General features: G+C 33.1%; 1 protein-coding gene across 6 annotated transcripts in view; it reads left to right on the top strand.

The window, feature by feature from the left end:
- Window positions 1-16,996, top strand: part of LOC148947717 (uncharacterized) — a 258,938-nt gene extending 241,942 nt beyond the window's left edge. For 4 of the 6 annotated variants that reach the window (XM_089095391.1, XM_089095387.1, XM_089095390.1 and 1 more), the window contains 3 exons: window positions 4,356-4,491; window positions 8,103-8,276; window positions 15,546-16,996. In XM_089095391.1, the coding sequence (XP_088951517.1) occupies window positions 4,356-4,491; window positions 8,103-8,276; window positions 15,546-15,631 (396 nt within the window). In that variant the 3' untranslated portion in view covers window positions 15,632-16,996. Of the gene's footprint in view, window positions 1-4,355; window positions 4,492-8,102; window positions 8,277-10,629; window positions 10,679-11,159; window positions 11,231-15,545 lie in introns of all 6 variants that reach the window. The other 2 variants (XM_089095389.1, XM_089095392.1) reach the window with 2 other exon arrangements.
- Window positions 16,997-17,105: the final 109 nt, after the last annotated feature.

The raw sequence follows: 17,105 nt of genomic DNA on the forward strand, positions 1-17,105 counted from the left end.
CAATTTAAGTTTTACTCGTTTTAAGGTTTATTTATTCATTTACATTAATATCTATTGTATCTTTGTTCGCATTGATTGTTTATTTAATTTCTGTTCGTTTTAAGTTTTCATTTATACATCAACAGCAAAATATTTTTTTTTCGTTTTAAGCTTGATTTTCATATTCAATCGAAGCATTACTCGTTTTAAGATCTATTTATTCATTTATATTATTACTTATTGTATGTTTTTGCTATGATTGTTTATTTAATTTTTTTTCGTTTTGGGTTTCATATATTCTTTAATAGTAATTTCTGGTCGATTTGAGTTTGAATTTTAACAGGTATTTGTATCTGCTGAGCTTAATTTTAAAATGGCCTTTACTTTTCTTTGAAAAACTTATTTTTTGGAATTTTTTTTTAATTAATTTATTGAGAAAGATATACTCTGAGCGATGGAGAGCACAGCCAACCATTATTTCCATTTCTGTTTGATTAAATTGTTGTCAGGTTATATTTTTGCTAGTTAATTTCGTGGAGTTCATCATTGCCGACTGGGTCACTGAATTTAGAGTCCAGATTGAATCTCTGATGTAAAATCCTCCGATTGTGTTTATAAAAATGCCAAGATACCTGAGCTCAGATATTTCTATATGAGTGACTGTTCGGTTCAGAGTGGGGATACAGTGGCCTGGGTCTTGAGATGATATATGTTATGATCAATGGAGAGCACAGCCAAACCATTGTAATCGTCTTGGTTCTATTAAAGTTGTAAGGTCATAGCTTTGCTATTGGATTTCGTTGATTTCATCATTTCCGGCTTTATCAATGAGTTGTATATTAATGATTCTTCACCGACGCGAGTGGTCAAAGACGTTGAGAGCCCCGATGAAATTCCTGATGGAAAACCTTCGGGTTATCCTTACAAAGCAGCCAAGGTGCTGGAATTCAGATATTTCTTGTATGAACGACCGTTCGAGTCAGAGTGGGGATGGGGTGGGTGAGGTCCTAAGATGATATTCTAGACATCAATACTATTGTCTCCGAGGCTTCACGCCAATCAGAGAAAAAACATCCGCCACTTATGTTAGCAAAGACTGAGCTTCTGAACCAAAGATTTATAACAAGATACTAAACGAATGCTGAGCGAATAATTCAAAAAAAAGAGAAAGATCATCTGCGAACTAGCGGCAGCAAGTTCATTAGGTGCCGCCCAGGTCAAACACACAAAGATCACTTCTAACATATGAATTGGACAGATAGATTTAACCGTATTTCAAAAACAATTGACCATATACAACAGGATTGTAAAATTAGAAATTATGAAGACTCTGAAACATGGAGAATGCGAAATATGATGGTTCAGAGTTGTCACGGGTCGGATTTAGCCATCTCACATTAATCTGTAGCATAGTCAAAACAGGAAGCAATAAACCATTTGAAGTAATCAATTCGGCTATGAAGATTGTCAATGCATTATTAACCAATAATACATAAGTTTTGAGCTTTCTCAGCCATATATATATATATATATATATATATATATATATATATATATATATATATATATATATATATATATATATATATATATATATATATATATATATATATATATATATATATATATATATATATATATATTATATATATATATATATTTATATATATGTATATATGTATATGTATATGTATATGTATATGTATGTGTGTGTGTGTGTGTGTATATATATATATATATATATATATATATATATATATATATATATATATATATATATATATATATATATATATATATATATATATATATATATATATATATATATATTCCATGGAATATTTATTATAGTTTGCGAACAAACTGTGTAACAATACAAAATACTGTATAAAAACACAATACAAGCGTAATTTTTATTAAGATCACCCCTCTTTTGGGGGTATTCTCTCATTTTTCAAAGATTTTTAAATGCTAATGACTTTCTTCAAGTAACCTTAAACTAGCAAATTTTGCATTTGGAATAAATTTGAAGAGCAAACCCTTTGTCGCTATTCACTTCACTAATGTTTAAAAATACGATCATTCACCCCTTTAAAAAAAATATTGGCTTGAACTTAATTCAGCTAAAAGGGCAATATTGTTTGCGTATTGCCAAAACTAGGGCTTATTTCACCGCCCTGGAATATTTCCATTGCTCTTGTGATGATTCAGCCGATTACAAAATAAAAAAAAAACGGGAGGTAACCTTGTAAGAGAACACACTCAACTGAAAAAAAAAGCCTCCTTAGTCTTCAGTACTCCCAGACATAAATGTTTGCACTATATCCCTGTCTACATATTAGGGAAGGTTTAATAAGAGAAACACTTCACCTATTTCCTATTTTAGTCTCTTGATGCAACTATGTAGGACGGATAACAGTAAATAGTCAGAAGAGTGCTCATTTGATCCCAAACTCTGATAGCTTATGCCCTGTTTACCTAATAAAAAGGATCAAAAAACACCTGACCACTCTCTGTGCTTCTTGTCCTCTGTGGAATAAGATCAATATTTAGAGAGAGCCATTTTAAAGAAAATGACAGGAAAGCCTAAAGAATATATGTCGGGGGGGGGGGAGTAACGGTAGCTACTATAGATACATTCTAGTAGACTGATGGACATGCTACACATTTATGCGACCAGAATCGTTCAAGGATTTTTATTCTATATAATTTGAAGGTTTGGGACTTGAGGCCTCCCCTCCTTATGCTCGTACCTTTAGACATTTGTAACTTATAGGTGTTAAGGCACCATTCCAACGAATCAAATTTATAGACAAGTTATATCAGCATAGGCTCTAGGGGACAAACTAAAAAAAAAACATAAAACTCGTCTAACGGGAAGTTACTTACACAAAAGCAGAAGCTACGAAATAAAACTCAATATTTATTCCAGACTCTCCAGCAATAAGTATATAATGCCACAAAGTCCCAGGCTAGAATTCTAAAGTAATAAGACACTTGTCTATAGTCTTTTTTGCCAGTATAACTTGTGTAAGCAAATCTCAACTTCCTATTAGATATCTAATCCTTGCAGGGCGTTATCGCCACACAGAATACATATTTATCCCGACGTAAGGAAGTTTGTAGTCAAAAAGCGTTGTTAATCCAATACATACATTCATAGAACACATACTTATACCTACAACAGTTTTGTTTAAGGTTTATATTCCCCTGTAACCTTATGTTAAGTTAATTTGATATATTCAATGCACGTTGCATCACTTTTCGACTCATGATGTCTCAGGGATCATCCAGGGTATTCTTTTAAGTGATTATATATGATTGATTAAAAATTAATTGCATCACTAAATTAAGCTAAAATGTAAAATTTTTGGAATTTTGGCTTTACAGAAAGTAGCCAAGCCATATAAATAAAGAGCTAGCTTTGCAGAAGGTATCCACCCCTAGTGCTCCATGTACTACTCCTATTTATAACTAATACTGCCACCGCCAAAAGATACTTTCAAACGGAACAAATCTATGTGTGCTCAAAATGAAATATCATATCCCCGAACACTTTTGATAAGCACACTTCAAGGGGGTGACTCAATTCAGTGGCCTCAATTTATAGAAATTAAGGGATGAGGGGCAAAAACATATTTTTCAAAATCTAGGGAGAGGCTATTATGTTGTTTTTTTCAATTTTGTCAATGAAAGTACCGAAAAAAGTGATTTAATCTTGGGAGGAACAATACATCCACATCCCTTACCCACTGACTCAAAGAGCTGGGAGGATAACAAAAAAAGAATCAAAATCTACGGGGACCATGGACACCTTAAAGATGGGATGTTGTGTAGCTATGGTAATAGTCGTGATAATTGGGGCAAATGGAAGAAAGTCTTTGTAGAAATTGATTTAAGTATTTTGTTTGCATAACAACTGAAATTATGTCACTGACACCTGTCATTCAAGAATTAAATCAAGATAAAATAAAATACTTGATTTTTAGAACTGCGAATAGAAACCGGATTAAACTAAAAATTATCTCTCAATGCGTGCAATGTTTTCAAGAAAATTAAACATGTATTATAATATTGTTAAAATAAACCTGGTCCCTTTCACCCATATCAGTGTGTGGGCCAGTGACATGACAGTCTATATCTGTTTGAGACCTTCTAACAGCACAAGCGAAAGACAACCGAGAAAAATAAGCAACTGTCAATGATAAAATTTAATAATTAACTAATAGTAGACAAAACAGCCACTCAATTTTACTTCTTAAATTAAATAGGTGCTATTCTTCTTCCTTATTTGTAAAATTGAAGGAACAAAGAAAATATAAACGGCTTGTAATTTTAGAAGAAAAAAAGATACAAATGTCATTTTTTATTTCCAGGTTGGCAGCTTTAGGCGTGAAGAAGACAGAGCAGACGCTGAGCTTCGTCACATTCTTGCCAGTGATATGTCAGACACAGAATCAATGTCAATCAGAGGAAACTTGTCGCTTTCCCTGGGAAGAAAAAACAAAGCTGGTTTGTTTCATTTTAGTATCTACATATCCTCGACCACATCATCTGCAGTAGTGGAATCCTAATAAATAGCGAAGTGTCTTTTTCCCCTTTTTTATCATCTTCTAGATGAGCTATAGGTGAAAGTTAAAAGAAGGCTGTTTCGATCAGAAATCATATGATTAAACTTCTAAGGAGATGGGAATAAAAACACTTTTACTCCCCTGGACTTATCTCAGGTCTATTCCGTTTTTCTTTATGTTTATTTTTGTTATTTAAAAATTATAGTGTTTTTTAAGACACTGCCACGTTCTTGTCAGTGTTGCCACGCTGTAGTAGAAATAAATAGGTAAAACTAAATAGTTAAATTTGGCAACACTTATCCTTCGTAAAAATTTGAACACTGAAAATATTTTGATTCCTAAAGATAATTACACCTTCAGGCTGACGTCTCACCCACGTTTTCGCTTTGTTTTTTTTTTTTTTTATTCCTTAATTTGGCACCCGCCAATACCAAAAACTACATAACTAAATATTGAGGTCTTTTTCATAAAAAATTTTATTCCTGATTATTCCCAATTTTTTAAGATATATATGGCTGTGTAGTTCCACCTTAGCAAATCCAAACAGTCATACTTTATTTTCACTTTCTTTGAAACTTTGGTGACTAATGTTGGTTACAGTCGACGCTCTTTTGATGATTGTCGCTGGTGTGGTGGTAATCATTTGCGGTAGAGGTAACCCAACGATATGGATGACTGTGAATTGTGAAAGTACTGGTTATGATGTACTCATGTAAGAATTTGGGCATCAAGATTTTCCCGCAAATAAAAACAAAGTGTTATTAATATACAGAAAGATAGAATTTGATTGTACAATGGTTTTAAAAAGACCCTTTTCCACACCACATAACTTCATTTCCTCCATGTCCCCCAAAACAAGGTAAGTTGAAGTTTTTTTTAACTGGAATTCTGGATAAAACATTCGATAGAGGTTGTTCGTCAAGAAGCAAATAAGTTTTAATTGCGGTTGTGGTGGTTTCTGACCTTATTATAAAAATGAAAATCCTGAATACAACTTCAGTTTAGCGGTAATGTGAAGGGAGGCTCTGACGGCATTTATGTGTAAAACAAGTAAATATTTCCATAAGGAATTAAAAGCTAGGTTAGTCTTTGACAAAAATCAAAAGCTGGTAAGTTTGAGACCGAATTAAAAAAAAAAAACTACTCAAAAATTTCAAATTGGAATTTCATATCTTCATGCAAAATTCAACTACCAGCTAGCTTTCTAAACTAGTAATCCGATGTTGCTTTTAATTTGAAATTGTCTTTGTTTATTTACATACTGTTTTCTTCTCTCTTTTTTAGTTTTAAGCTGTGTTTTTGGCTTCAACGCTCAAGTTATCTTTAGACAGCTTTATAAGAGCCAACTTTATAGAAGAAAGCACAAGCAGCTTAGGAACTACGAGTTTTTTCTTTTGTGTTGGTGCATTTGAATTTTTGCTCATGCTTACTTATTAGAAAAGAATTATCATAGTCTGGTAACGAAAAAAATGTATGTTTTTGAAAGTTGCATTGAGGATTTGAACTTAAAATTAGACAAATTTAAAAATAGAACGAAATCCTGCCAAAAAAAAGGTCTGCATCAAAGAATTGCTTCAATTATTTAATCCTTTGCTTCTTTTTATTGATTATAATAAATCGTATACAGGAATGAGAGATTATAAACTTACGCAAATGAATGATTTCAAGGAAAAACAACCAAAAATGAACAAAACATCCATAGAGCAACTGCGGGTATGTCAGGAAAGTGTAAACATCAAAAGTCTAAATTAAAATAATACAACACCGAACGCTACAGGATATTTCATTAATAAAAGAAAATCAAAGGATATATTAAAAAAAAAAGTCATTTGTTATCCAGGATAACATATAACTATTTTAGTTGGATAACTTATCCAACTGATATCAACAGACAGATATTACTAGCCTATATGATTTTTGCGTAATAACGCCAGCCAAGTTTATAACTCAAATAGTCGCTCTGATCCTCTTATGAGCGTGGTCTGAACTAATATCGATCATCGGAGAGAATCCGTTTTATACTTAATTATTTTTGATTAAGTATTAAGTATTTAGTATTTAGTATTAAGTATTAACATTTTTGATTCTACGACAAAGCTTTCAATAAAAACCATATATGCCCCCAGGGCAAAACTTATAACCCTTGCCCTGAAGACTGTGGGGGGAGTTTCCTGCTCAAAGACATAATTTCCAAAACTTTCAACTGCGTTGAACAAAATAGCTATCCCAAAATTTTGATTGGATGCGTTTGGTGAAATGGTGGGCTTGGAAGGGTTTTTAGTTGTCTTCCAATCAATTTCGACAATTAAAAAGGGCACTAGCCCTTTCAATTTCCAATCGAATGAGCCCTTTTTGAAGTTTCTACGGCAACGCTTTCTATAAAAACCTTATATGCCCCCAGTGCATAATTCACAACACATGCCCTGAGGGCTGTGGGGGGATGTCATCCTCAAAGACCTAATTTCCAGAACTTTCAACTACTTTGAACAAAATGGTATCTAAAAATTTTGATTGGATGTGTTTGGGGGAAAGGTGGGCGCGAGAGGGCGGTTAGTTGCCCTCCAATCACTTTCGACTATTAAAAAGGGCACTTGCTCTTTGAATTTCCTATCGAATGACCCCTTTTTAAAGTTTCTACGACAAAGCTTTCAATAAAAACCTTATATGCCCCCACGGCATAACTTATAACCCTTGCCCTGAAGACTGCGGGGGGGATGTCCTGCTTAAAGAAATAATGTCTACAACGGTATACGACTTGGAATGAGATGGCTATCGCTTAATTGCGATAGGATATTTATGGGTATATGGTGGGCGTGGCGAAGAGGTTAATTGCCTTCTAATCGGTTTTGACTATGAACAAGGACACTATTCATTGCAATTTCCCATCCAATACGCACTTTTTGAAGTTTTGAAGACAACGCGTCCAATAAAAGCCTTATATGCCCCTAGGGCATAACTTATAACCCTTGCCCTGAGGGCTATGGATGAGTGTCCCCCTCAAATACATAATTTATATCTGGAAATCAACTACATTGAACAAAATGGCTATCTGAAAATTTTGATTGGGTTTGTTTGGGGAATTGTGGGCGTGAAAGGGGTTTTAGTAGCCTTCCAATCACTTTCGACTATTAAAAGGGCACTAGTCATTCCAATTTCCAATCGAATGAGCCCTTTACGAAGTTTCTACGACAACTCCTTCAATACGAAGCGCCCTGGCCAAAACTAAAAAAAAAAAAAAATACATTGTGCCAATATCGTTCTTTACTTAGGCAGCGCTATTGCGCTGCCTATGATTATACCATTATTGTATGATTACATAATCCGTGCTAGTAAAATTCCGATTCAGAGACAGAATTTTGTAAAAATTTATCAGGCAAAAAAATTGTTTTATTCTTGTTCACTTTCACCATACAAATTTTAAAAATTATGATCTCAAAATCTGATTGAACAAAGACAAAATGGGAATTTGTCGAATCTGGCATCTACGTCACCTTTCCGGTGTGGTCAAAAATGTGAACTGGGAGCAAAACTTTAACCAATAGCCTTTTTTAGGTCAAAGGCTGAATAATTTTGGGAGGTCAACATCACATAAAAGTGGAACCTCGGACGCATGTACTTCAGACGCGGAGGACGTTATTTTAGAATCACTTGTGAAGACGGTCACGGCTCCAACCAAACCTCTGCTAAGAGAGAGAAAGAGAACTCGACATGCGGATAGAAAATCATGTAAGTCTTCCTGTCATATGCTCCTCTTCAAGTGGAAGTGCCGAATTTATTCAATATTTTTGCTGTCGTTTCACAGGATGAAAAATAATAATTCTATAAGAGAGTTATTCACAAATTGTGCTTTGTTGATAAAATTTGTCTTTACCTTCAAGAAAATTAATGGTGATTCTCGAATTAATTTAAATATATACAAAAATATTTTGGAAAAAAATTGTTTATTTAATATACTTTAAGTTGCCTAAAGAAGATAATTTAGTATTTTCCTTTTAAATCTTGAGGAACTCCTTTCCACGGGTGCCAAAATTAACTCGGAGTTAACGTCGAAAACCCTCGACACATTCCTGCACAAACATATGGGGAATTCCCACGTGCAACTGTTTCGAATTACCCTTCTACCGGAATATTTGTAACTTAAATATAAAATTTTTCGTGTTTCGACTCCCTCCCCCACCATCCCTGGAACAACCGCCTCATACGTCCATCCCAAGAAGAATTCTTTGATACTACGCTCCTCAAGAGTTTGACCTGTGTTTGCTTATTTCTTGAGCCCGTTTCTTTATTAATTTCTTGAGCTCATTTTTTTTTAGCTGTATAGGATTAAACCAAGATCAGACAGTATTCAACAAAATAAACAGTATATAACTAGAACTTTCAATTAAAGCATGTTTAAGTTGAATTTTGGGATGGAAAAATATTATATCTAGAAGATAAAATAGTATAAAAATGTTTTTCTATTCATATTCATATAATCTAAGTATCAGGGCATTTTCTTCTGCTTGCTTCTCTTTTTATGGTTGTTTCAACAACTTTGGTAACAACGAAATGCCCCGTACGTGTACTTATATCCTTGACCAGATTAGCTGAAGTAATTCAAAAGGAATTATGATACACAAAATAATTATAATCCATGAAAGGGGTAAAAACTGAAAACACGCTTCAAAAGGCTTACTGCTAGTTACGATCAATTGTTCTTACAAACTATTTCCAATGGACCTGTAAGATCTATCCAATAATTCTAGTATCATTTCTTAGTGAGAAAACGGATGTAGCACATATCAGGGTGTCAAAATGTGTCGCATAACGTCTTTAGAATTGTTAGACTGTACTTAACTGATCCCTTCGTATAACATTTTTAATATTCACTATTTTCTTTATTTACATCTTTCTTATTTTTCCTCTGTCTAAGTAATCCTCTTTTTTGAGAATTAAGAAATCTAGAGCTTAAAATTCATGGACTGTACTTAGATGACTGGTATTTTATATAACGTTTCTTGATTATTTTTTTTCTTTCTTCTCATTCTTTTTTTTCCTTTGTCAAGAATTAACTTCTATAAATGGAAAGATTCAGAATTTAAGCACTTCTCTTTTTTAAGAACTAAGCAATCTGGAGTTGAAGTCGCTGAACTTTAATTAGCTGATCGCTTCATATAGCATTTCTTGTTTCTTTTATTTTTCTTTCTTTTCTATATTTCTTAATGTTTAATTTGTCAAAAAACATTAGTTCCTATAAATAGATAGACTATGAATTAGACAACCTTCAAGGTTAAATGCCTCTCTCATATATTTTATGAAAAATAAGAAGACACTAACATATACCCGGCTGTAATTGTAAGGGCAAAGGTAGATTCGGATAATTCTGTGCCGCCCTGTCGTCCAATCAAAAAATGTCGTATGATATAATATTTTCAATCCCCATTTCTTTTTACAAGAGTTGAAAATGCGTTTCACCACACAGCAAGATTATTTCTGAAATAAATAAAAGTTTCCTGCTCAGGCACTGATAAAAATGTTCTTTTGGCTTTTCTTTTTTTTAGATATATATTCAAAAGGTGTCTCTTTGTTTCAAAATTCTCTTTCAACGAGACATACCAGCTAATGTGAATCATTTATAAGTTCCCTGTAATGCTCATGTGCCAATGTTAAATTAGCAATGCACTGAATAAAGTTTATTCCTTCGTCATAACATTTTCTTTTAGTCATCTTTTTTTATAAGGAAAAAGAGTTCTAGTTGAAGAACAAATAAAATCATCAAGTTGATTTCTATTAAATGTATTTTATCAAATAAATCTTCCTCAGGTAGTGACACCTGAATATTAAGTGATAATTCCTATCCGATAATATGTTTTAGGGTGGGGGGGGAGGATTTCAATTCATTAGAAGTTTTGAAAATGACATCTTGTATGCAAATTTCTTCCTGCAATCTATATAAAACATCCAAGATTTAGTTTAAAATTACAATTTTGGAAGACCACACAGAATGAGAATTCTGTGTGGAGATAGCTCTTATAAATTCTATATCAAAATTATAATCCTCGTTAGAAAAAAAACTAATATTAAATATTTTTACTTCAAGCTTTTTTGTGAAATCAGACTGCGATGTTTCAATGAGTTAGAGGAATAAGGTATATGTAATACAAGATTGTTTGCTTATTTCTATTCTTATTTGCTAAATTCTTAACACTCACGCTTTTTACTTTTTATCTTTGCGTTTCTCAGATATTTTATAAAGTGAGGAGCTAGCTTGCAATTGCTACCAGCATAATATAACTATCAGATATTCAATTTTTACAATCATTTAAGCCTAAAACACGGGTTGAAGCTTCAGTTAAAGCCTTAACAAAATTCACTAGTCTTGCTAAAAGGGATTCAAGAGCTTTTTTCTCTCAAGATAGACATGGAATAGAAAAAGAAACAGTAAAATTGATTCAAATGGTCTACTAGAGGTTTAAATGGGAATTGAAGATACTAATTTTAGACTTGGATCCTGCAGCATTTTTTATTGGAGAAAAGGCCGCGATAAGCGACTTCAGATAAATTTCACGATGAAAAATAAAGAGCTTCTTAACTTTCTGTCTCTATCGTATATATGTATTTCTTCTATAGTGAAGCGATCCAGAACCCGTGAGAACAATGTATTTCTCCCACTTTTAGAAGATCCAGTCTGAGCATATTCGGTAAATCAAATGCATGCTATTTGTACTAACAAATTTGTCCTAAAAGGTGTATGTGGAATCATTGAGATTATTCTTAGACATTTCTTTGAAGTTCATCACTGTGACTCTGCTGTGATGGAGCTCAACGGGGAGTAAGAACAAGTTGCAAGTTTATCCTTTGAGTTTCTGTAAAACGCACTTCTTATCATTCAATCGCTGTCGCTGTGACTATATTTCTGAAACTGGAGTTTTATTACAAAATAATTTTTACATTAGCCAGGCATAAGAAACTCTGACATTTACGCCTAAAATCAGACTTTATTAAATCTTTCCAAGCTTCACTATTTTCGGCACAATCAGAATCAACTTTGAACAGATCATGTGATCCACACAAATAAACTATTATTTAATATATTTGCGTTTAATTAGCAGACAAAACGCCAGACTTAACAAAAGTTTTACCCTGGTCTGAAAAATTGTAATAACCCTCACTTCGTGATAACAACTTTAAGAATGCCAAAATGTGACTCAGTCTCTGTTGCTGTGACAACATTTCTACTATTAAAATGCCTTGTTCAAGCATGATGATACGATATAAAGGGGCACCCACCCTTGGTTGAGGTCAATAGCGAAATGTATGTACTGATACTGAGTGACTGTGTAGTCACTGTTAGTACCTAATGCAAAGTCAAGCAAGATCTCGCCTTTAATGGGAACAACTACCTGGCTGAGATTGACAGAAAAATGTATCCATTGAGTGCCTGTGTAGTTAGTATTAGTAACATGTACGAAGTAAAACTAAATTTTGCTTTTGATTGCACTCTAAACGGCAATCAACACCTGGTTCAGATCGACAAGAAAATGTCCTTTAAGTTACTCTATATTTAGTATTAGCACCGTGTAAGAAGTCAAACAAGATCTTATCTTTTATTGTTCTCTAAAGGGGTACTCATGCCTGGTTAAGATCGAAAAAAACATGTTTCTATTGAGTGATTCAGTAGTTAGTATTAGTACCATGAAGGAAGTTAAATAAAATCTTACTTTTGATTGCACTCTAAACGGGAACCTATACCTTGTTGAAATCAACAGCACTTGCAGTTTGTACTTGCGTTCTTAATCTTCAACTCGGAATTTATAACTCCGAAGCACACACTGTCAATTCTTTTTTTGGTAAAACAAATTCCCAATACAAAATCCAACTATTTGAATTTAAAAAGAAATTCATTTTTGAAAAATTTTACGGAAACAAACCTCGTATTTAAACCTAGGCCAAGATGATATTTTTCCACCAGCTCCAACATAGATATCGTGTTCTAAATCTTGGTGAAAGCGCAGGTCATTTTTCTCCGGTTAAAAAAATATACACTGATAGTATTTATTTAATATGATCTTGTCCAGAACTAAATTTCTGACACAAAATTTGTCTGGAATTATATCAATTTTTGTGTGTTTTTTAACATCCTCTAACCGCCTGTTGTGTGTCCTTTGTGCACGTCAAGTTTTGCTTTATTTGACAACACTAGTTTTATCTGTTATTCTTCTTTGATTATTCTCCAGATTTCATGTTAAGACAAAGTCTTCTGATCCTTTTTCTCTTTTTTTATGTTAAGGGCTCAGCTTTCCCTTCTGTTATACTACATAACAAAGCTAGTGCATTACGGACACGGTCATTAGCGTCAGGCACTACTTTTCCCTGGCTTAAAGTAAATAGTAATCAAAAGAAGAATAAAAACCTCTAAAGTGTTCGGATTGTTCCTATTCGTAACAAGCGTCTTTTCCCGATGGGAGCCAACGAGTATGGATAACTTATAAGAGTAGAAACTGGCACTAGTGTCAGCAAAAAAAAACATCAATGCCCTCTAGCATTTGGCGCCTCTTGACATTTTTCTTGAAGCTTTGTAATCGTTTTTCTGTCAGGAACTGAGATCAGACACTTATTACTACACTAATTTCACCAACTATACTAATTAAATTAATTATCCTTATTATTGCACTGAAGAAAATTGGAAAGAAACGCCAAGTGCTAGATGGAGTGATAGTTTTTTTTTATTGTCGAAGCTAGAACTGGTTTCCCTCTTATAAGTTAACCATATTCTTTGAATGGAAGCCACATGGAATGAATCTGGGCATTTGATCTCCTTCCGCAGGAACACATGGCATTTCCAAAAAGCTTGAATTTTGCCACGATATGGTTAAATGTTGTTTTTACCACCATCATCTGAATTGAGTCATGTTCCAAGGAGGTAATCCTATATAATACGAGCAAATTATGTACATGTTTAAGGTACCCAAGTCAATAGAAAATTGAAAGGACAATTTCTTGACAAAAATTCAAATATATCTGCTAAGAAAAACGTTTAACTCTCACTGAAATAAAATAAAAAATGTCAGAAAATGACGATAATGAAGATCGCGCTAGACAGCTAACTTTCTTTTTTTTTTGCTGGTTACTTGAGGCCAACTCTCGAGTACCCTCACATAAGTTACATTTTTTTTTTTTTTGTAAATAAACATTATTTCTAAATAATAGGGAATTAATTTTCTGTTTGAGAATCGGTCAATTCACTCCTTGGATTTGAATAGATGCTAGATACTATGCATAACGCATAACAAACTCCAAGTGAATAAACAGTTAAACTTGGGTTGGCAAGTAAGTTCCATTCTCACATTTAGACATACTGGGAAAATTTCTTAAAGAAATGATCAGTGGCGTCAATTAGGGCCAGTGGTATTTATCCCCCCCCCCCCAGTCTTTTGCTTTTCCCCTCTCAAATTTTGAAAAATACTTTTTTGGGGAGTGTTTTAATTTAGAAATGTCCCTTTCTGTTGTTTCCATTGGAAAAAATTGAAGAAAAACGGTAGATTTGCCCCCTCCATAGATTTTGAAAAATACTTTTTGTCCCCTCCCCCTACATTTTCGTGAGTTGACGCCACTAGTTATAGGTGATTACAGTTTTTTAGCCCTTTTATTTAACTTTCTCGGTTTAAGTCGAAGATCAAAATTTTTATTCAACGTTCCGTGCACTTTCTACATTTCGAGAGAGCCGAATTTGTTTATTTATTTATTGATTTTCAATGACAATACACGAATCTATTTATGATCGATTAGATCATTAATTTTAATTAACATTCTGTCTATAATTACACACGCTTGTGCTTTGATTCTGATTACCCGACTGCAGCTGATGATATAGCCACTGGTTTTATTGAAGGAGAGGAAGACGTGGTCTTGTGACATCAGACACCGAAGTATTGGAGGCAAACCGTATAGTCTTAAACAGTTAAAAGTCTTCAAAATTCTATGAATAGTTATATAATATGCATAAAAAAATATAAGTATGCTTAATATAAGTTTTTTTTTGCTATTCTGGAACGGAAACATGGTAATAACATTTCATTTCGGTCATTTCATTTGCATAAAAACTCGTTGAATCTTCCTGATAGTCATAGCGATGCGGTATTGATATTCACATTAAAGGGTACAGCATTGCAAAGGTCTTTGAATAGTTACAACGCATGTCACGACGGTATCATGTTTTCATCTTTAGTCTTAAAATTCAAGTTTCCCAAATAATAAAAACTGTTTCCATACTTTTTAGTATATTGTGAGTTTATAGAGTTTTCGAAATATTTGTCTTTATGATAAGGTATACATTGTTTTTCAAATTAGACCGTGCGGTATTTCACGCGAGAACAATACTAATAGGCGAAATCAACTCATCGTTAATAAAAATTTAAAATTAATATTGTCTATTAGGATGTCCAAATTTTCACAAAATAATCTTCAAAATTTTTATTCTTATTGGTTTTATCGCTAAAACTGTCTGATTCCAGTACCCTTTAATTGGTATATAGAGTGAAAAAAAAAACATGAAAAATTGAGACTTATTTCAGGCAGTTTGTGGTTTAATTTTTCATCGTATGACAGTCCTACTACACCCCACCACATCTTTTGTGTATTCCTAAGTTGAAACATCAAAAATGATTGGGTAACATTTGAAATTACATTTCTGTACACATTTTTCTGTAGCTCCATCAAAAAATTTATATTGATCATATAACATATAAATTGAGACTGAAGCATGATATTGTCACCATTCGTAACGATCAATTAATCGGCATGGTGTATCGACATACTGCTTCACAAACGGTTATTTTTGGACAATTCTTAAAATCGTGACTTAAAACCAAATTGTGTTATCAAAGGATAAAACTGAAATATGATAAACGGGAATATGGTCCTCGAAAAGACCACAAAATAAGGAATCTAATGGCACTACTTTTATTTTATTAAGATGTTACCAATGAATTAATTAATATTCCTCATTAATTCTAGTACGTCGAACTTTGATGAACGATTTATCTGAAGACGAGAAGAAATTCCTTGCACAGTTAGCTGCACAGACGGCAGAGGTTATGTGAATGCCCGTGATTCTATGTACACAACCCGGTATAAATATATATACAAAGTCTACGAAAATGAACCGGTTATAAAGCTGTGATAAACCGGTATATAATATTGTGCACAAGTGATCATTTTTGTTGTTTATCTCTTTCGACTAAATTTTATCACATAACGTCCAAGTAAGAATATATTGCAAGAAAAATTTTGTATTTAAAATTGTGTTTCGATATTATTCAAAGGAAAACCATTGAGACGAGGAATTTTCAACTTCTACATTTAGAAACAAGGGAGCACTTAAATTTCTGGTTATGTGTTGGAGGGATTCGAAACTTGACGGTACTAAGTGTAAATTTGTTTTTTCGCCCGCAGGGTTCAAACCCCATCCTTGCTCGAGCGGTGTCGTTACTGTTGTCAACGACATCTATTTGGGTCATTCAAAACCTAAATTGATAGTCTAGTTTTGATTCCTCGAGGACCGAACATATATAATTAACTAAAACATTTTTAGGATCATTACTGCATAGCCCTCTCCCCCAACTGACACCAGTGGAAGATGTTGTTGATTAATCTTAGGGTTTTGGAAATCAAAATATGGCTGTCTATATTCTTTAGGAGTTCAACCTGTTTGTTTTTTACATCATAAATTAGGTCTCGTAATAGCCCATTTGTTGAAATGAATAATCTATTTAATATAACCTTTTCAATTTCGCGTGTTCTCTAGAAGTTCCTACACGTAAGGCCAAAATAAGTCCACTTTTGTTGTGCTTTAACCCTTGATGATACCCTCGCATTTTTTTCATCGTTATTAAAATTGCAGCAATTTTCTGAATAAAATTTTAAACTAGGGTAAATAATGACAAGGAATCATTTTTTATCAAAAAGACTATTTCAATTTTTATGCATAAAGTTTATACCATATAAAATAAATTAGTAATGGAAGTTGATCCATGTGCAGTTGCTGAAGAGGGATATGGTCTTTTCAACAAATCCTCGTCTGGTTTGCCTGATAGGACCTTGAAAAAACTTGTTCAGAAATACCCGCAAAAGAAGATCTATATTTTTGTTCAAGTTTAGATATACTGTTGCTTTTTTCATTTCAGTTTTGAAATAACTGACTAACCATTTAAATGTTACATGAATGTATATGTTGATAGTCTTGCCATCATTTTATAGCTATTATTGTATTTCCCTTGATGAAGCTTCTCAGTAAATATTTCGTGGATCTGCTATGGACGGAAGTTTCTTTCATTGGGAACAAATGGTTTATTTATGTCCATTGATTCTTTTTAATCCTAGTATATGTGATTCATTTGCTAAGTTGGTTTTTCTTTTCGGTTTATTCTAGTCTATTTTTGAAATAAATCATATGTTTGACAGTGTAATAAAAATTTTTGAAAATTAGCTTAGCGTCATTTTATTGTTTTTTTTTTTGTATTTCGGCCTTCGATTATTCTACCACTTTAGTTTCTTTTGGAGAGAGAGAGAAGGGAG

Source organism: Artemia sp. Qi Xiang Cuo, chromosome 10 (assembly GCF_049724085.1).
Source record: "Artemia sp. Qi Xiang Cuo chromosome 10, ASM4972408v1, whole genome shotgun sequence".
Lineage (NCBI taxonomy): Eukaryota > Metazoa > Arthropoda > Branchiopoda > Anostraca > Artemiidae > Artemia > Artemia sp. Qi Xiang Cuo.